Source organism: Tachysurus vachellii, chromosome 3 (genome assembly GCF_030014155.1).
Source record: "Tachysurus vachellii isolate PV-2020 chromosome 3, HZAU_Pvac_v1, whole genome shotgun sequence".
In the NCBI taxonomy this organism is placed as follows: Eukaryota; Metazoa; Chordata; class Actinopteri; order Siluriformes; family Bagridae; genus Tachysurus; species Tachysurus vachellii.
The window spans coordinates 7406362-7427953 of NC_083462.1; the positions used below are offsets into that span (position 1 = coordinate 7406362).

A 21592-nucleotide genomic window follows, 5' to 3' on the forward strand; every position below is an offset into this window, starting at 1 on the left:
TCACCACTATGAGGTTCCACATCCGGGCCGCCTCAGCCACCAGCGTGGACACTGAGCTACAGCCAGGCATCAGCACGATTTTTATAGGCTCCGTGTAGAGCAAGTCGTACAGCAATTTGGTGGCTTCTCCAGGGTCACACTGAAAGATCAAGAGAAAAATATTAGAGTAACTGGTGCATATTTCAGTCTTACCTCCGAGTCTATTTGCCTCAGTGTGTGGTGCAGTGCAAACAAATGAATCGTTTCCCTGCTGCAGTCACAGTCTACAAAGAGCTCTACTGTGAGATACATTCAAAAGATTTATTTAATACAATGCCACGCTGAGCGAGAGAGAGAGAGAGAGAGAGAGAGAGAGAGAGATACAGATAAAGAGAGACAGGTACAAAGTGACAGATAGACAAAGAGAGAGAGAGAGAGATACAGATAAAGAGAGACAGGTACAAAGAGACAAATAAAGAGAGAGAGAGAGAGAGAGAGAGAGAGAGAGAGGGGGGGGGACAGAAAAAGAGAGAGAGAGAGAGAGAGAGAGAGAGAGAGAGAGAGAGAGAGAGAGAGACAGACATGCAGATAAAGAGAGACAGGTACAAAGTGACAGATAGCGAAAGAGAGAGAGAGAGAGAGAGAGAGAGAGAGAGAGAGAGAGAGAGAGAGAGAGAGAAGCAGCACAGAGACAGATACAGAAGGACAGACAGACAGAGAGAGAGATACAGACAGACAGAAACACAGAGAGCTATACAGAGAGGCAGACAAACAAACAGAGAGAGAGATACAGACAGAGAGAAACACTGACAGTTATACAGAGAGCCAGACAGACAGACAGACAGAGAGATACAGACAGAGAGAAACACTGACAGTTATACAGAGAGCCAGACAGACAGACAGACAGAGATACAGACAGAGAGAAACACTGACAGTTATACAGAGAGCAAGACAAACAGACAGACAGAGAGATACAGACAGAGAGAAACACTGACAGTTATACAGAGAGCAAGACAAACAGACATAGACAGAGATACAGACAGAGAGAAACACTGACAGTTATACAGAGAGCCAGACAGACAGACAGAGAGAGAAATACAGAGAAACAAAAAATATGTGTAATAAGCATTTCTACATTAAACACTTATTTGTACAGCACTGCGGCTTCCATCACCACTGTCTGATCTGCGCCTGACGATGGCTGTTGCTAAATTCATCTTAAATGTGTTGTTGAGGAAAAATCAATATCTCATTCAAATGATAATTGTGGCCTAACGCCAGCATTGATCCCTGTGTTCAGAGAGGAATGAGCCGCGGTCGCTGGCCTTGAGCCGCGCCGGCTCGTGATGGAGAGGGTGTGCGTTCCCATTTAGTCTCCATGATCTCACGGACAAAGACTTGCATTTTAATGCATATAACAAAGCATGCGTGTCTAAAAACAGTAGCGACTATGAATGCAGCCTGATTACACAGGCTCGAAGCTTGATTTTGTTTGATTGGTGCAATCACGCAAATTGAATCAGCAATGCCCTCCAGCAACAGACTCCTCTGTACTTAACAATGTCTGATCTGGCAGTTGTGCCTCCACACAGCTTCCCCTCCCTCTTCCTGTCTCTGTCTCTCTCTCTCTCTCTCTCTCTCTCTCTCCGACGCTTTTAATTTCAGCTAAATGCACAGATAAATCAGGAAATCGTTGGGAGTCATAACAAAGGCCCTGCTTTTAGTGCGGAACGGTTCGCTTTGTTGGAATTAAAATGATTCACTGTGAAAGGTAAAAAGTGATGAGACATTGTACTCAATTAAGTCAAACGAGGAAATTAGCCATCACCATTTTCTTCTGATACAGCAATTTGTCCACATGTCCTGTTTAATAATATAAACAAAGCTCTCTATAATGTTCCTCTTGTTGTCCAACAACACAAACATCTGACCGTCTTTTGTGACGTTTTTTTCTTCTTATGGTTTTTTCTAGCTGTGTTAATTTGAACGCAATTTACACCACAGACTCAATAAAAAAAACAACAATTTTCAGTCAGCAAAGGGAGTAAAAATCCCCAATTACTCCTCTAAATAAACTTGTAATAAACTTTTATAAGTGTTACTTGAAATTCTTCTGTCGTGTTAATGTAGGAAAACCTCAACCTCACCTCAAACACCGCTACAGCGGATATTAATGGTTATGACTGCACAACCCTGTTATAATGGTAGATTTATATTTTTTGTCGAAAAGAGCGTGTGAAATTACGCCGAATAAATAATTAATTTAAAAAGAAATTAGGCAAATTAAGCAAAAAAAAACCCTAATAATAATTAGGCAAAAAATAAAATTAAGGACATTTTTTAGGGAAAATGAGTTATAATAAAAAACTAGACTGATGCTTTGCTAAACCACTGTTGAATTTGATTACATCATACAAACAATCTACATCCTATAAATCTCCTGTGCACAGGAACAATGATCAAAAAACACTGAGCTTCTTTTGGTTTATCATTTCTTTGCTGATTTGGATGTGTGCTTTGGGTCATTGTCATGCTGAAAGCTTAAGTTCCTTTTCATCTTCGGCTTAATAGAAGACACTTGAAATCAACTAATATTTGTAGCTATTCATGATTTGATCCACTTTACTAAAAGCCCCAGTTCTGGCTAAAGAAAAGCTGCTCTAACGTATGATGCTACCACCACCATGCTGCACCGTGAGTATATTGTTCTTCTCACGAGGAACTTTATTTGCTCTAACTGAACCTTTTGGAATGATAAAATTATTACTCTTTTGAAATTGATCTCTCTGACTATAACACATCTTGCCACATGGTTTAGGGCAAAGGTCCGGAGCCTCAAGTGGCTCTTTCATCCCTCTGCTGCGGCTCCCTGTAGATTTGGAAAATAAATATTTAATTTAAATTTATTTTATTTTAGTTAGTTAGTTTTTAAAAAAATGTAATTCTAAATTCTTAGATCCTGATGCTCTTGTAACATTAAAATAAACCGTGTTTAATTTATTTGTCTCTCAAAATATGCACCATAACTGCCGACTTGCGAAATCCGACGCATTTTAAAGTTAAAATTTTGATGTCATGAATACGAAGAGGACTCAATTAGACATTGAACATTTTATTTGAAAGTAACCTTCAACCCAGCGTCTTTTTTGTTAAGGTTAGTTAAAACTGTTCAAAATATTTTTGTTTGCTTGCAGAAATAAAATTTCGTTTACTCGGTAGCAGTTCATTGATTTCATAAATGCAAAACACTACAGTTTTTTTCTATACTTTCCATAAAGGTAAAAAACGATATATTCAGTGTCATCTTCATTTTAGATGTCAAATGGGTTTTGTGGCTCCCTGTGTTTTTTTTTCTGTGGGAAACGGGTCCAAATGGCTCTTTGGGTGTTTCAGGTTGGCTTAACCCTGGCTTAGGGTAATATTTGTTGAGCTTTGTAAAAAAAAAAAAAAAAATCCCCATAGCAGAGGTTACATGTGAAGAATGTGAGAGATTGTTATATCACATGCAGAGAGCAATCAGTATTTAATCAGTCAAGAATTCCTGCAGCTCTTTAATGTTGTAATCTCTGAAAAGTAAGATAATAATCTCAGCATAATAATTCATACCAAATCAGCTGTGTAAGTGTATGGAGCAGCAGATGCTTGGTATTATCTCATTGTCGCTCATTGGTGAACGCCTTGTTGATGAGAGAGGTCAGAAGATGGTCACTGAAGGCTCAACTTTACTCAAATAAGAACACTTTAGCAAGCCTTGTTTCCATTTTAAGGGTTGGTGTGAACATTAACTGAAACGCTTGACTTGTATCGACGTGATATTATCCTCTGAAATGGTGTCAAATGATTGCCTGATTAGATAATTACATAAACAAGCAGGCGTTCAGCTGTTCCTAATAAACTGGACGATGGCTGTCCATTATTCATGTGTTCAAAGAGAGTAGGAAGTGGTCCTAACACACACACACACACACACACACACACACTGCTCACGGACATTGAAATATTCCACAGCGAATATTAGGATATTACACGTTCACGCCGGGGGCCGAGAGCAGTCGAGTGACTTGCGCTGTAGCCTTGAGGAAATCTTCCACCTGATGAAATGAAACCTTCAGAGGCTCAGAAATGTTTTCAAGATTGATTTCAAGAATGATTACATTCACCTTGAATTTCCAACAGACTTTCCAAAATCCCAGTTATTTCCTTTTGTATTTACATGTCCATCCCTACAATGCCTGCAAGCATACTGTATATGTTCAGTCTTCTTGAACTAAACTGTGTGTGTGAGGGGGGATAAAAAGCTATAAAAGTTATCACCTGCAATTCATCGACATTCAAGTCGTAACCAGATTTCAATTCATGGCTACATTAAAAATACTACACTAGAAAATGGGGGAAAAACTGTCAAGGGTGTGAATACTTATGCACCAAGGCATTGCATACATCCTTTTGTGTTTTGTGTGCAAGTGCAAATAGGCTGCTATATCATGACCTCTTGCTGCCTGATCTCTCTCTCTCTCTCTCTCTCTCTCTCTCTCTCTCTCTCTCTGTTTGTCTCTCTATCTCTTTTTTCCATTCCTGAGGGAAGCCATGCGTGAGGATCACTCTCTCCGTAGTGCAGCTGGGTCCCATTGTGCCAAATCAACTGAAAATCCTGCCAGGCCAACTGTGTTTTTCTTTTCTTTTTTCTTCCATCCTTTTTTTTTGAATGTTCAGACATCTGAAGAAACTAGACATAAAACTCAAGTCAGTATTTATTGATCGGATTAAAATAACAGAACAGCACATATCACAGAGATGTGAATACAACTCACATGGGAGAAGATTTTCTGATGTGTTTGTTACATAATGTTGCTGAAGGACTCGTATAGTAATTACGATCATCTGGCACAGGATTAGCGATCTCTGTATAAATTAAAGAGGTGGGAGAGCATCCACAATACCACGATACCACGATACCATGATACCACGATACCACGATACATATACCGATGGTTGTCACATTAATAATTCCATGCAAGCTACAGAGACTTCATATCTTTAATACAAACTGATTGTTTTGTTTTTTATTAGAAGCACATTAGCTGGTCACATGACCATAACATGTATGTAGGCAGAACCTGTGCTGTGATTGCTGTAGTCTCACATAACCAGACGTTCAGACTGACAACAGAAGCTTTGGACTCCAAGGCTGCTTTTATTGACCAACGACTGACAAAATTTAGTGCGTCTAACTAACATGTAAAGCAACCAATCACAGATCAGTTTCGTTCAGTGTCATGTTTAGGGGATTTGAGAATGCAAAGTCCCTAAATAACAGATCAGAGTATAACTATTGAATTGAAAGTTGTGCAAATGAATGAGTCAGATCATTTGGAAAATCCATAGTTTATCTGAACATCATAGTGGCTTTGTTTCCAGGGCAGACACGTCTTCCAGGAAACCTGTAAAATCCAACCAATCAGATGACCACTCCTAAACCCCTGAAGTGTTTCCAATTTTGTGTGTCGTACACATCAGATAATCATCCATTCGTTGGCTTGATGTGTGAGATTATAAGATTTAGGTTTGCACTAACTAACTAACTAACTAACTAACTAACTAACCCATAACCTAACTAACATATAATAAGCTAAACCTGATAACCTAATAACTATCTAACCTAAAATTGTTAGCACTTCAAAAAAAAAATTAATTAATCTATATTTTAATAAAATATTTATGAACTTGTCAATTTGAATGGTAGCACTCACAGGCCACTTTATTAGGAACACCTGTAACGTGTAACATTTGTCTTTTTCCAACCAGAAAAAAAGAAGAATCATGAAAACAGACAGTATTTATCCAGTTTGGTGACTCCTCGTCTTAATAGAGAGGACTGAAATCCGATGTAGCTACAGTAAGAGATACTCAGGTAATAATCACATCATTATCGTTAACTAATGTAAAAAAATAAAAATAAGAATAATAATACTCCACTCCAAACTGGTGGAAAGTTCATGGAAAAGCAGCATGTGGCAAATTTTCGCTTTGGGGTGTTTGTTAAATAATAAAACTGCTGTCTGTATAATAGCCAGTTTTAGAGTCTTTTTTAATTTCTTAGCATTTTGTTAGGTGGTTTTTTTAACAAAATAAGACCAGATACAAACCACCAAAATACAACCAGATTCAACCTGATTTTTTATAAATGCAATATTACATATATATTACATACTATGGGATTTTGAGAGTGCCACAACCATCCAAGACTGGCAGACTACATGGTTAAATGAAAATAACTACATTTCTCTCTCTCTCTCTCTCTCTCTCTCTCTAAATCTACAATAAGCATTAGGTCACACTGTACTTATTGACTGTAGCCCATTTGTTTCTATGCACAATTTGTTAGCCACGCTCTAGTCAGTCCCCCAGGACCATGACTTTACAGTTATTACTGGGAAAGCAACGCTGACATGTTAGAGGTGAGATGAGCTGTAATGAGTTTTAAGCACTGTTCCAGCACTTTTACTTCCAGATCACAAAACTCAGGAGTTATGGTAGTTCTCAGAATATCAAAGTCTACTAAGACGTATCTCTTTAGCCAGGCAATACACATAATACATCCTATAACCGCTCATAAACTCCTGTAGATCTGATCAAATGCACATCATCATCTTGTGCTGGTGAACATTATAAGCAGCAGCTACGCTAATTCCGCTGCACTCGCTTCTTTTTTCTATTCATCCCAAGGTATCTAGAGATGTACCAGCTCCAGTTAGATTCCTCTTCCTTAGTATTCAGACATTCAAAGAGAAGACTGCATGTGGTCTTTGCATGTGGTCTTTGAGGACAACAACCTCCTAATCAATACACAATTATCAGACTGTATCTGACTGTAGAAAGAACTTTATTCATAACAACACTCTCCGGTGTTTATAACAGTTTATAATCACACCCTCCAGTGTCACCCAAATGAGGATGAGGTTCACTTTTGAGTCTGGTTCCTCTCAAGGTTTCTTCCTTTCTATTTAAGGGAGTTTTTCCTCACCACAGTCAACTAATAGTCTAATATTAATCTTGAACTTTTGTATAATATTTATCTTTATATAATAAACTTTTTGTACTATATTTCTTATGTTCTGTAAAGCTGCTTTGAGATGATGTCCACTGTTAAATGTGATATGCAATAAAATGTAATTAAAATCAATCAAATTAATTGTAACTGCATTATCTATAGACAATTTACAGAGACTTTTTTGTGCTATTGAATTCTCACTTCTCATTGGTCAGAATAATAATGTATTCTAACAACAGCTCTGGCACTAATTATATTCCATTTTCATGTGAACGCCAGCACTTAACTCACTTCTGTGACAGAAACTCACATTAAAGTACATTTAACAACCAACTATTAAACTAAATCGGCATCAGTGTGAGCACTTTGAGGTTAAGGTTAAGTTTTTTTTCCATGGAAGAGACTTTAAAACAGGAAGTGTACACTTTTTGGTCTAGAGAGAGTAAAAAAAGAAGAGGCTGATGAGCAAAGGACTGTTTATAGCTGTTATAGTGTAAGCAGTAATAGGAGATTACGTGATGCTTGTGGATGCTTCAGAGTGTAACTATAAAAGGACAAAATGTAGCATGTACCATTTTTTACTCTTCACAGCATTAATTATTACTATAAATGGACAAAATGTTCAACGTATAATTTTTTTATACATCACAGCTTGACATGTAACTATAAATAGACAAAAATACAATATGTCATTCTTATTGTTTAATGTATAAATCTAAAAACTTAACGTTACAGAAAAATGTTGAAACTTTATAAGGCAACATCATATCATATATTAGTCTATTTTTTATTATTTTCCTATAACAGAATGTCCAACCATATCTTTTTCCCATTAAGTTCCCAACTGTTTATATAGTAACATGTCTGATCCTACTATAACACAGGCATGTTTTGTATTATTCAGCAATTATTAGGATTTATTCAGTAACTACAGCATATAATGTTATATATTTATTAATCTTTATTTTATTCTTTACAAAACCATTTGTTCTGTAATTTTTATTCTGTAAAGCTGCTTTGTGTCAATTTCAAAAAGCGCTATACAAATAAACTTGAATTGAATTGAATATTTGTGGTTATAAGGGTAAGAAATGTTTGTATCCGTCAAAGAATCATTTAAAAGAAAAAGTAAATTGAGCGGTATAATGGATTAGCTAGCCTATTAGTCTTTCATTTCCGAAACCTTCTCATTACAAGCACAGGTTATCTTTAGCTTGATACTGCAATTACGCTATTAACCACAGCGGTTCAGAGTACCTAATTAGCATAAATGTTAGCTTAGAGAATAAACTGCTACTTTTATTCTCCAAAGCAAGCACGGCTGATGACAGCTAGGCCAAGTGAATGATCAGCTAGCTAATGCATTACAAAAATGATAAAAATGTTTGTTCGGTAATCTTTAATCAGTACAAATCAGTACAAAACAACGTAACAGTTGTCGGCTTTTCTGGATCAAATGAGTGATCTGAACCTCAGTCTCTTGCATCTACAGTGGACACAAAGGGCCTTTTTACACCTGGTCACTTCATGTGTTTTCTCTGATCCGATAGCTATCTGATTTGTTAAAACTGTTCCATTTACATCAGGCCACATAAATGCGTCTCAGCGAATCGGATATCAAGCCGATCTTTCTACTCCCGCCCAAAATGCAAATATATTTTACCTCATTTCCGAGGTAATTGAAATGGAACACGTTTTGGTGTATAGTATGCGGTTTTCAGAATGCAATCAAAAAGAAGATGAAAAAACTTGTTACGACGGTTATGCTACAAAAAAACTGCATTTACTGTTTGCTGCATTTTCGCTGGCAGCAGCAGTGCATTTTAAGACCCAACGAGACACCTGGGTGAAAGATCACTTGCAAGTGACGTACTTCCGTTTGGGAGGAGTATAGCGCTGACGTACAGTATGTGGCTTGAACAACCACATTCATTTACACCTGTCCAGTTTCATCTGAAAATCGTCCCAGACCACCTCCTGAAGTGGTTTGAACGATAAGATTCAACGATATATCTGTCTTGAAAACGTTTCGGAGGGCATTTAGACCTGGTCTTTTTACCATCGGATAGCTATCTGATCACAGAAAACGCATGAAGTGACCAGGTGTAAAAAGCCCCAAATATAAAGTCTATAAAGGATTACGAAGTTCAGTCCATTCACCTGAACTCACCTGTTTACAGCCAGTCAGCTCAAAGTATTAAAAGAACTCGTAGGGATTTTTTTGTTTGTCTACCTGTTTTGTGACGGTTTTGCTTTCTCTGTGTTTTTAGTCTCATCTCTCTTTTATTCCTGTTTGACTTCTGGGTAAATTCTGCCTGCTGAATTTTTCCGAGGATACATATTAATCTCTTGTTTACCTCGAACCTGTCATTATGAAAACAGTGGCCTCAGATAAAACTAACCATGATGCAATACAATGCAATTGCCACTCGCCTCACAGAACAACATGCTTTGTCGCTCGTCTTTTACATCCCATCCCACATTTAATAAACATGACGTAATTATTCAGAACAAGTGAGCACATTCAGTACGTGAGATTTTAGTGCGTAATAATCTATGAGCTTTTGTGCACATCGATTTATTTTCTTTGGCAAGAAAAACAAGCAAGTAAACAGAGGCAATAAGGGCACTAATGGCCTGGCAGCATATGCAGGCTGAGTGACTCGCTGATCTAATGCTGGACTCTGAGGAAATTAGATTGCAGTCCAATCAAGGTTAATAAATGTTGGCACCCTGTTTAAAGAAAGGCCACAATCAGAGGTGACACTGGAGCTGGATGCTGAATGCCAAATAAACTTCTGCTGCTGCAGGTGAGTCCTCGCGAAGAATTTCTCCGTTTCTTCTTATTATTATTATCATCGTCATTATCCGCCTCATAGAGCTGTCCATGGTGCTGAACATATATACCATCCATATACTGTATAAATCCTCCAAACCATGCATTGTGTAAATAATCCTTTTGTGCACAGATCCATGTCAATATTTTTGCTTTTTCCATTTAGCACCAAAAGTGCTAGTGAAACGTAAATATTGATCTAGTTGAAACAATTAATTACGCTAGCTGTCATGATTACATTTCACAATAGGTCGTATACACACCATTAATTCTGTTCAGTAATTACATTTTGATTTGCATTGAAAATAAGGCACTTACCCCAGCTAATGTGAGACAAGAATTATCCACGTTATCCACTATATCACAATTTTATCATATTTTCAATTGAAAACCTTAAAATATTAAGAGTTAAAAAAAATCTTATATTTTTAGCCTGCTCATGAACTCTGTATAACTGGAAGTTGGATAATATAACCATGATTCTATAACCATATATATTAAGCATACGTGTAACCATGACAACAGCTCTTTGTACACACTGATATTTAACTTGAAAGGTTTTGATTGCCTGCTGTATTTGATTTGTTTTGAGTGTTTAGCGGTTTTCCGTGCCACTGTGTAATTAATGATGTTCTTTTAAATGTGCTTAAGAAATAAATCTTCCTTACTTCCAACAAAAAAAAAATCTGGACCTGAGAGAAATCCTGTGCTTCATATTTGCTGTGCGCTTTATCTCGGCATCGTCCAATATTTTATACTATCAATCTATCTATCTATACACACATGTATAGTAAAGTATATGTACATGTATACTAAGTAAAGTATATACACAATACTTAGATTTTGTTGATCATTATCTCATTATTAACATTATTGTACATACTTTACTCTGCTTTATCAATAGAATAAAATGTAACGGCATAAATTAGCTGGCTTGTGCTGGCTTCTGCTGAACATAATCAACAATGTGAAGTCCTGAAGTGTTTTATTCCTCATATACCATGGCTTATGGCAACGCTAAGGTTTATATTTATTCAGATAAATGGCCTATTACATTGTTTTATAGTAATATTTATCATGGTGGTCCATCCATAAAACAAGTTCCTGATACTTAAGCTGTGTCCCATATGATGTACTACACACTACGCACTTGTGAACTATGTACTCTAGTACTATGTCTATGTACTCTAGTACTGTCTGGTGCATGAATGTTAGAAAGGTCGTATCGTCTCGATTTCTAAAGTCACAATGTGTGTAAACTCTTTTAAAAGACATCTATAAGACTTCTACAAGACCGGTGTGTTGTCGGCCAACTTCAAAAAATGTTCTTACCCAGCGTCAGTGCCTGGTAGCGCCGCCCCTTTATCTCTACATTAGCAAAGCTGAGTATATTAAGTATCCAACATTACACACTTGTTTTTTTTTTTTTAGGTTGAGTAGGTGTGCCTGGGCACGGTGGCTTAGTGGTTAGCACGTTCGCCTCACACCTCCAGGGTTGGGGGTTCGATTCCCGCCTCCACCTTGTGTGTGGAGTTTGCATGTTCTCCCTGTGCCTCGGGGGTTTCCTCCGGGTACTCCGGTTTCCTCCCCCGGTCCAAAGACATGCATGTTAGGTTGATTGGCATCTCTGGAAAATTGTCCGTAGTGTGTGATTGCGTGAGTGAATGAGAGTGTGTGTGTGTGTGTGCCCTGTGATGGGTTGGCACTCCGTCCAGGGTGTATCCTGCCTTGACGCCCGATGTCGCCTGAGATAGGCACAGGCTCCCTGTGACCCGAGGTAGTTCGGATAAGCGGTAGAAGATGAATGAATGAATGAATGAATGAGTAGGTGCATCATCCAGGTAAGCAATTTGGGACACACCTCTAGGATTAAATACAGACGGCCCCTCACCAGCCGCTCTTATTTCTCATTCTTTAAGCTTGTCATGTTTCTAAAGAGAAATATCCTCCATTTTTAACCCTCTTGGAAAACTTATTGTCTGTTACAAAGCACTGACCCAGGAGACTCTTTCCCAAAATGCTCCTTATAGAAACTTTTGAGTCCCCGTTTAAGTTGTTAATATACAGTAAATGTTCCAGCTGAAAAACCATCAACACCTTCTGAGCGGTCCGATGGGAGCGTGTAACAGAGCTGTGAGGTAACAGTCAGCGAGATAATGTTATCTCTTGTTTCTTCTGCTGAATAAATCCATCAACTGAAGTAAAACTGTTTATTTGTGTCATTACTTTCATATAAAAATCTATAAATCTAATATTATACTAAAAAGAAATGGTTTAAGGCTGTTTTATAAGCCTGTAGATTCTTTGCTTCAAATCTCCAGCTGAGCATTAGTAGTAAATTAGAGCCTCGTCTGGTCTGTGTGCTTCTCCGTATACGTGCTCAGCTGTGTGCTCTGTCACAATAACACTGACCCCCTCGCTTCATCTACTGACTCATCTGTCCCCATTGTTACAGTAAATGTAAAAGGATGTGCTCTCTCTCTCGCTCTCTCTCTCTCTCTTTCTCTCACACACACACTCACTCTTTATCTCGCTCTCTCTTTCTCTCCCTCTGTCTCACTCTCTCTTTCTCGCTCATTCACTCTGGCTTCCTCACTCTTCTCTATGGTAGGAATCTGTGGAGTTATGTGTTTGTTTGAACTGCAGTCGTCTAGGTAACTGTTGCCATGCCAACCACCAGCCCCCAGCATCTCCTCCTCCTCCTCCTTCATACCTTTGAAGTGGGGCTCCAATGCAGAGCGGTTTCAGCCAATCACAGTGGAGTTCTTAGCAAAGCCAGCCAGTCAGAGCGAGTTAACTCTTTACAGCCTGTGCGTGTGTGTTTCTTTCAGTCTCAAAGTCTCACCGTGTGTGTGTGTGTGTTTGTGTGTGTGTGTGTGTGTGTGTGTGTTGGCATCTCTGATGCGGGGGAGGAGGTTAGCAAGTGGGAAACGGCAGCGTGAGGGAAAGAGAAAGAGAGGGAGAGATCGAGAGATGGAGAGTGAGAGGAACAGCGTGAGCAGTGCGAATCAAAGAGAGAGTCCCATGTCGCAATAAATCTCATTGAAGTGCACATAATCTACAGGGGAAAACATCCACCACCATAACGAACAGCCTCTCATTATTTATGTAATCATAACACATTCCCAACACGATACGTAACGAGCTGTATGAATCACCTGTGGACGATTTATTATCAAACTAATCAGAACTAATGACAAATTGCTCAGACAAATTGTAAGCAAGTTGCCAGCGTTGTACAGCGTGCTTTAAATAAGACAAGGTAACGTCCAGCCCTACGATGGACGCGTAATTAGTATCATCCAACAAGTACAAATTTTCACAGTGCTGTGTGAAATGCATGGCATGACAGCTGCGTGTATCCTGCGTGTACGCGAGTCCTAGCCAGTGCGTGCGTTCAGACATATACAGCAACAATTAGAAGTAGATGAAAGATTTGATTAACGGAAAGAAACTACATAGAACTATACCGATAGTGTAGAGACAGGTTATTGTCCAGATCAATGCCTTTGAGAAATTGCACACCGACCTACAAATAATCTTCTGGCACTTTAAAAACAATAATTACTTATTTTGTATTTATTTCTCTCTAGCTATTGATTAGCACAGATCAGTTATATAATGAATAAAATGCTGTCTATATAAAGAAAATAAGATCATAATGACTTTAAGGAGTAAATATCAGTCAACAAGTACACACTGGTATTTACTATAATTATTAATATTCTCACCGAGAATAATAATCACTGAGTAAATGAGAGCAAATGTATTTAGTAATATTATTGACTTTGTATAAACTATGCTTACTTGAATGTATTAATCAGACATATAAAACTAAACAAATTAAATACAGCTGTTATCTGAATGAAGATGTTGTTTGGAGGGTTTTTAATTTAGATTTTAAACATCACCTACCCTGCTATCGTAGTAGATCAGCTCGAGCTCGTAGTCCGGCAGAATGTCTGTCCTCTTGTTCACCAAGTCCAGAGCCATCTGAGCGGCAGGGAGGCACGCTTGACCCCCAGGCCATCCTCCACTCATGGGGAACAAAGCGCCGATGTAGAGCTTCTTCTTTCCTAAAGCAGGGCAGGACCAGGAGAGGAGCAGAGTGAGCGAGATGAGTGCGAATCTACCAGGGGTCCTGATCCGCCGAACCCCAACAGGACGTTGACCAGCCATGATTCAAAGTGATTAGTAGTCTGCACTTTCAGGCTTCTGCGTGATTTTTTTATTTATTATTATTATTATTATTATTATTATTATTATTTTTAAGTCTGCTTCGGAGGTTTATCTGAGGAGGGAGTGATGAGATGGAGGTTGCACTGCTGACTAACTCTTACAACATCTTCATATTCGAAGAGTTTCGGATAGTTTTCTGAAGCTAACGTGTTTATACGAGAGCCTGATAAACGACAGAGCAGATCTCTTTCAGTGTTAAACCGGTGTAACTGAATTAATAGTAGTCATGAAGAGGCTAATAAGGCTAATAACTAACACAGGCGCAGGCCAGCAAGTCAGTTAATTGAATTTGGGCAGTCAATAGAAGTTGATGATAATTAAACGGAGCTGTTTTATTTCAGCTGCAGGCCATAAACGCATGTTCATGCAAGTTTTAGACAATTAAACAAAATCTGAAAAGAAGTGTTTTGGTATTTCAGATGTAGTACGACATATGGTCGCTAAAACCTCACTTTTACATCGACTTCACATAAAAATCCGCGCACGTCTACATACTCACAGCTTTCCCGAACATCGCTCCTGTTCATTATCAAACAAATTAGCGTCACATTTTTGTCAACAATCGCTGCAGTGCAATAAAATCCACTCAAGCTAAACCCTCCTCAGGATATGTCATTGCAGAAACTATGACGCTGGAGTTAAAGCAAAGGAACTGTGTGTAAGCCGGTGGTGATGTGCCTGGACCTCAAAACCGTGTAGCTGAGAAAAGAGAACAAAAGAAACGGTGTAAAGTATGTTCTACGAAGAGCCGTGCTTTCTCAGGATGCAGCAGGGAGACTGAGGGAGAGGAGCAGAATGTGCCAGGTTTTGAGTGAGAGAAAGAGGGAGGGAGAAATAGAGAGAGAGAGAGAGAGAGAGAGAGAGAGAGAGAGAGCTGCAAGGCAGATAAAGGGGAGGGCTCACACTCGCTCCCTCTCTGTTTCACAAACCACTTTGAATTTGCAACCCTTTAACGCAGGCTCTCTCATTTATCTCCCTCCTCCTTCTTTTCTCTGTCATCTACGACACAGGATTTCTCCGCCACATCTCTCAGAAGGGACCCGCACATCATGCTTTCATGTTTTTCAACACCTGGTACTTATGTGCTTTTATCCAGCCTACAAATTAATGACGGACATTTAATTATAGAAGTAGGGCTGACATAAAAAACAATTTCACTTTGTCCACTTCGCACTTGAACACTCATACGGATAATAACAGTAATAATTATCACTTTTTCCCGCTCGTAAACCTTTCCATCTATCTCCGTCTGCCAATCAATGGAAGCATTTCATTTAGCAAGGATCATTAAGCAGAGCTGAGAGCAAAGCCAAACTGCATTATCACTCTGGGGTTCTCACTCCTACGCGATCCTGCACGTCTTCATCACCACAATCGCCATCCTCACTCACACAGCTCACTAAGCCCCAGGGATTGTGCACGTCCACAATACGGAGAAGATATTCTCACTAAACCCTCTAAGGTGTATACATGTTCAACATAGATAGATGTCATGAATAATATCTGAAAAGCCATGGTCTGACACCTGTGCACTCCTCTGCTCTCTCTCTCTCTCTCTCTCTCTCTCTCTCTCTCTCTAAGTCTTCAGCACCCTGATTTGAGGAACTCTGTTTTTCTGGCTCTTTGTCTATTCCATTAGTCTGCTCTCTCTCTCTAATCCTGTGAGTCTTTCTACATTCATCTATTTATCCTTTTCAACCTTTCTGCACTCAATCCCTCTTGCCTGCATAAACACACACACGCACACACACACGCGCACACACACACGCACACACACAATGCTCCATCACATTCAAACTGTAAAACTGCCTAGACGTTAATGATGTCATCAAGGTAACTGGTCTTTTGAAGGTCAAGCTCGCAAACATACATGCACCCACACACACACCCACACTCACACACACACACACACACACACAAGGTTATGCTTGTATACATGTGTGTATAGATAGATAGATTGATAGTTATACAGTAGATACGTGAGCGTGTCTATATATATGTAAACTTACACACTTCCTTATATCACACACACATATATTTCTCCATGACAACGTCTAGACAGTTGTGCAGTTTGCTTGTGATGCCACAAGTCTGATTGTGTGCTCTTCACCTTGTGTACGCTATCAGAAGCACCACATTCCCATTTCCAACAAACTCCACAACGCTTCGCTGAAACACTTTTTAACTAAACGGCCAAACAGCTGATGATCAGGCAAAGAGCGACAGGAACAACACAGTCTCTGTTTCAGATGCATGTTTCCATATTGCGAACGAGTGACATGCTTGTAATATTTATTGCACCCTCGGAGCCCTTCCAACACCCGGCCTTGTTATACTCAGCCGTTTCAAAGAATAATGCATCGCTAATGCGTTGGTAAATCAAGGAGACCACAAACTTGTGATAATTGTACTTTGCCCAAGACAATGAGACACAGGAGAGAGCGAGCACATTTACTCTGCGTGAGCCGCCTGGAGCACTCTCTGGATCCTTGCTCCATAAATTCTGCCGACATCTTGGTGCAAAGCTGATTAGCCATTCTGGACTATGTCTTAAACAACGGGGTAATTTTATAAAACGAGAGAAGCACTTTAGTGAAAGTGCTCTGCTGGAAAGCAGTAGCTGTAGTCCATCTAAGGCACACACAGATACACACACACACACACACCACCTTTAAGACGATACGCATTATGTCTATCATGGAAGACATAACACATATAATGTGATAGTCAATTAGCAAACCATCTGTAAGTCATATACTCTAGATTAAATATATCCCCCGCTGTCATGGTCTTGCCTTCACTGCTTTGCGTCATGGTTCCCTTGGCAACAAGAGACATGTGCTCATTGTTGTGGCTAAAGTGCTTGTTTTTGTTAATAGTTTCCACCCCCGGTCTAGTCTTTAGTTTGTTTTCCTTATTGTGTTCACCTATACCATGTGAACCGTCTCTGCTTTACATTTTATAATCCCTATACAATGCGGAGAATTTTTAAATTTTGAAGCTTCGTTCTCTAAAAGATTTTTTTCTTCATTGCTCTTACTGCTGAATTAGCATAGCCTCCATCCACTAAACCCACTTTTATAGTAAATGAAACACAAACCAAGCAGCTCTTCTGGGTGTTATTAAAAGCTATTTGAGAGTTTCTCATTTCCACACATGCCTACTGTCAGAGTCCATTTTATCCTGATTATAACGGTGAATATAGAGCGAATGCCACTAGACTAGAGCTTGGACTGTCCTTCTGTCCACCTTCTTAATCAGACAGTCTGGTCGGTGATCATCCATAATTCATAATACATCACTTATTAAAAAAAAAAAAAAACACTGATTAATTGTGTTATAATATTTTTATTAGCTGATACCTCTCAAGCGAATTAAGTTAAATTGTCGTGACGACATTTTATACTATTAGCATTTATTACTATTTACAGGATTTAACAGAGCAGAGCGCATTAGGTTTGGATCATGTGGACTAGTATGGATTTGTCCTGTAAAGGAAACCAGGATGTATTGTAGACTCTCAGTACATCTTTACACCTTGATGTTTATTTCTATCATGATCTTAATGGCATTCATTTCCATGACTGATTTATTTAACCCTTTAAAACAAGGTCTGTATTTTTTCGAAAGCACTTGAAATATGTCTTTCGCTTTTCAGAAAGGCATCACGCCATGCTAGGCTGAGTGGCATCGGAATTAGTATGGCTTCCCATGCACCTTTGTTGAAAGGAATGTCAAGGTTGATGTCAGCAGGAGGAGAAAAATTGATGTGAAAGTCTTTCCTCTTGAGAAAAATCCAGCAGCTGTCACATGGCGCTCTGTGAGGCGCCTAGAGGAGGAAGAGGAGGAGGAGGAGGTCAGAGGCTTTGTCTCATATATGCTTAACGCATGTGTTTTGACTTCGGAGTCTAGTTTCCACACATGGTAATGCAATTTGTGTCTGTGATGCAACTGACAATCACGTAAACGAACCACAAAAACCATCACAACGAGCATGGTGTGCCCTGAAGCTTCCAACCCAAACAAAAGCAGTATGGTGGCAGTGAACACAACAGAATAAATCAGTGGCACTCCCTAATCCATGGTGTGTTTGTTTATTCCTTACGGATTTGTGGATAATGCCGTGATTCTGCAGCAGCATGAGACACTCCTGCCGTCTTAACAAGCATTACCACAATGCCTGAGGTGAAAGGGATGAAAAAAGATGAAGCCTTAATTACAGGATTGTACTGTGGTCAGGCATCATCTTTCTGACAGTGACAGCGTTGTATTTCTCTACGGTAGAAAGTCGTGAGAATGTCCTCTGCCTTCGTGTGTATTTCTATAACAACGTCACATAAATAAGGAAGGTGAAGGTTGTTATGTGGAAGGTCAAAAAAAAATACGACCACAGCCGGATAAAACCCATTAGGTATTAAGTAGTAAAAAGCTTAAAAAGGAAATCTAATGTGCTTGTGATATCCCATAATGATATAAAATGTGTCATATGGTGTTCATTAAAACCGTTCAAGCTTGGCGAAAGTTTTTTCGAAAAAAACGAGAATAGAAGTAGCACAGGTGTTATGACAGCCACAAGTGTCACAGATTTAAGACATGCCATTTCAGTTTTGAAAAAGCTGCCAGATAAATCTAAATTCTTCCGCAGTAATGAACACTCCCCTGCCCTCCACAGGCAAGAGGAAATGAGCGAACTGACAGCTGGCTGCTGGCTAATGATCATACGGCAGCGCGAGCAGTTGCATGGGTTGCCAGGCTGGCAGCAGGATGGAGCAATTGGACCTGCCGGTTGCCAGGTCACAGCAGGCCACCGCGATTGGTTGCCCAGGTTGCCAGGTCACAGCAGGGCTTCACGATTTGTTGCTTGAGTTGCCAGGTCACAGCTGGGCAGTACGATCACCTGTCGAGGTTGCCAGATGAACACTCAGAGTGACTCAGAAGCCACTGAGGAAGCATACGTCTGCCTTTTTGTCGACCCTCAGGTCAGGAAAAATCATGAGCAAACAAAAGAGCCACACCCAATGGTTTTTAGCCATTTTTAGGTGGGAGAAACAAAAGAAGGCGGCATACGAATAGTAGAGTTGTCTGATTGGATGCCCTCCTCCTACCCACTCCTCCACAATGCTGCTGTGGGAAGATTTCTGCACAGAACCACACACTTCTCCTCTCATCACCATAGTAATCCTTTTATTTGCACGGCACAGAGCGAGCATTCTCTCGATGGTTTCGCTTCACTTGACACCAAATTTCATTTGTTGCTAAATTCCTGGATTTGAAATTGCATCAGCACCCGTTTTTCCCTGGCTCCCCGTAGGTAGCTGACAGATTGCAGTCTCTGTGCGTTGGGAACGGAGAGATCACTCAACATTGTGGAAAGGCAGAGCGAGAACCTAAAACGGCAAAGCACACAGAGTTCAAGCACGCAAGCTCGCTCCAACGCGTGTGAGAGCATGCTCGGGTTTGTCGTTTCAATACGAGAACGACAGCGGAAGCCATCAGTGGTTGAGTGGCAAATCGGTAGCCAGCGCGCTCGCCGCTCTGCTGAATCGAAGTGTGAAATATGACCAGGCGCTGCTTAATAACACACCTGCTGCTTAGAGCGTCTGCTCACTTCAATCCTCCGCTAACCCAGTGATGGTTAAAACTCTTGGCTCAGGAGCAATGACTCACCCCGCTGATTAACTCACGCTCAGTCCAGTCTTTTTCATTTCATTTCATTTCACTCAATCAAACCTCTGTAGCAGACAAAAACTCATAAAAATGTCATCACATACATTATATATCTGATTCTCAATACAGAGGTTAACAGCCATCAAATATGAATTACATATTGAGTATGTAATATTCACCAAAAAACACGTTCAAGTCGACTTCAACAGGACATCGAGTTCATTTCCAAACACTGATATTATTTCATGGTAATGTGAATGAAGCACAATCAAAGCTAACCTTTAGAGTACTACAAAAGTAAACATACAGTTTAGCTTAGATTAGCTACAAATGATAATGAAACATTTTTGCTCATGCTGAGAAAAAAACAAGCCCTGATTTAATTCCATTTCTTTCTCTCTCTCTCTCTCTCTCTCTCTCTCTCTCTCTCTCTCTCTCTCTCTCTCTCTCTCTCTCTCTCTCAGTCCCTCTCTCTCCCTTAGCACTGTGCAGTCAGTGATAGCAAACTAGCTGGCTACCTTTAACTAGCAAAAAAAAAATAAGATGGCATGAAAAAAAAAGACCCACACATCTGGTCTCTTCTTGTATGTGTATTTATAATGTCTGAATAGTTTTACACAGTTTGGGATTTGTGGTCTGGGATTTGATTTGTGTTTTCCATCTTGTCTTTTAGCTAATTAGCTAACATGGTCCAGCTAGTTTGCTACCCATAGCTCTGTGTTTTAAAATCATGTGAAAATATATGACTGTGAAATACTAGTCCAGGCTTTTTATCTTCCTGACTGATGAATAATGATGTTTTTTTGTAAACAAATCCCTGATGTACAGCAGATACAACAGGGAATCTAAGAAAACACTCATGGCTAAATAAGTTCCCTTTAAAACATGTTGTTATGTTGTTAGCAGAGAGCATAGTGCACCACAATCAGCAGTATTGGAATGTTCATCTATCATACTGGCACATTTCCCACCCATTCTTCTGATATTTCAAAACCCTACATGTTACCTGCCCTCTCGTACTACCCTCTATATACTATACTTCTCTTCCTTTCTTTTTATAAACCCCTTCTGCTCATCCTTCATTTCTTTACTGTCTATTCTACAACCTAAGTCCTCCCTCTCTCTCTCGCTACTCTGCTCTCTCTCTCTCTCTTTCTCTCTCTCTCTCTCTCTCTCTCTCTCTCTGCTCTTCTCTCTCTCTCTCTGGTTGGATATAATAATGTTAATGTGATCTGCAGCCCATCCATAAAACACACTCTAATCAGCCCGGCAGGCTGTGAGCAGCGCAGCCAAACGCACTCTGCTATTTCTGGTGCCGACATCCCTCATGTTTATGATGCATCTCTCATGATTGTGTTGTCACGCGAGCTCTTATTTCATGCTTCGAGAGTGCTCTCGATTTTTCGTGACTTTGTTTCAATGAATAAGAGAGGAGGGAATTAATAGGGCTGATGCGATGGTATTTCCAGGTCAAGGGAGAGGAGGAGTACAGTAGAGAACAGAAGTAAGACGTTGACAAATAACGTAACAAATCGGGTTCGGTCCACTCAGCATTCTCTCTATGATGGAGCTGCAGAGGCTGCAGTCTGTTAGGAAGGTTCCAAAAATACTAGTAACTACCATGAACTTGAATACTGTACTGTGTATACAGTTGGGTCCATAAGTATTTGAACAGTGACACGATTTGCACATAAGGGATTTGAAATGAAGATGGAATTGAAGTGAAGACTTTCAGTTTGTATTCAAGGTGTTTAACAAAAAATATTAAATTAACAGTTTTGACTATTTTGTTGTTTTTTTTTACACAGTCCTTCCATTTG

At 39.6% G+C, this 21592-nt stretch overlaps 1 protein-coding gene across 1 annotated transcript in view; it reads right to left on the reverse strand.

Annotated features, from left to right (window-relative positions):
- gabbr1b (gamma-aminobutyric acid (GABA) B receptor, 1b) overlaps window positions 1-21592 on the reverse strand; it is an 89788-nt gene that overhangs the window by 40990 nt on the left and 27206 nt on the right. Inside the window, exons 6-7 of the mRNA XM_060865597.1 lie at window positions 13782-13942; window positions 5-139 (exon numbers count right to left, since the gene is read on the reverse strand). Coding sequence (XP_060721580.1) covers window positions 5-139; window positions 13782-13942 — 296 coding nt within the window. The remainder of the gene's footprint in view (window positions 1-4; window positions 140-13781; window positions 13943-21592) is intronic.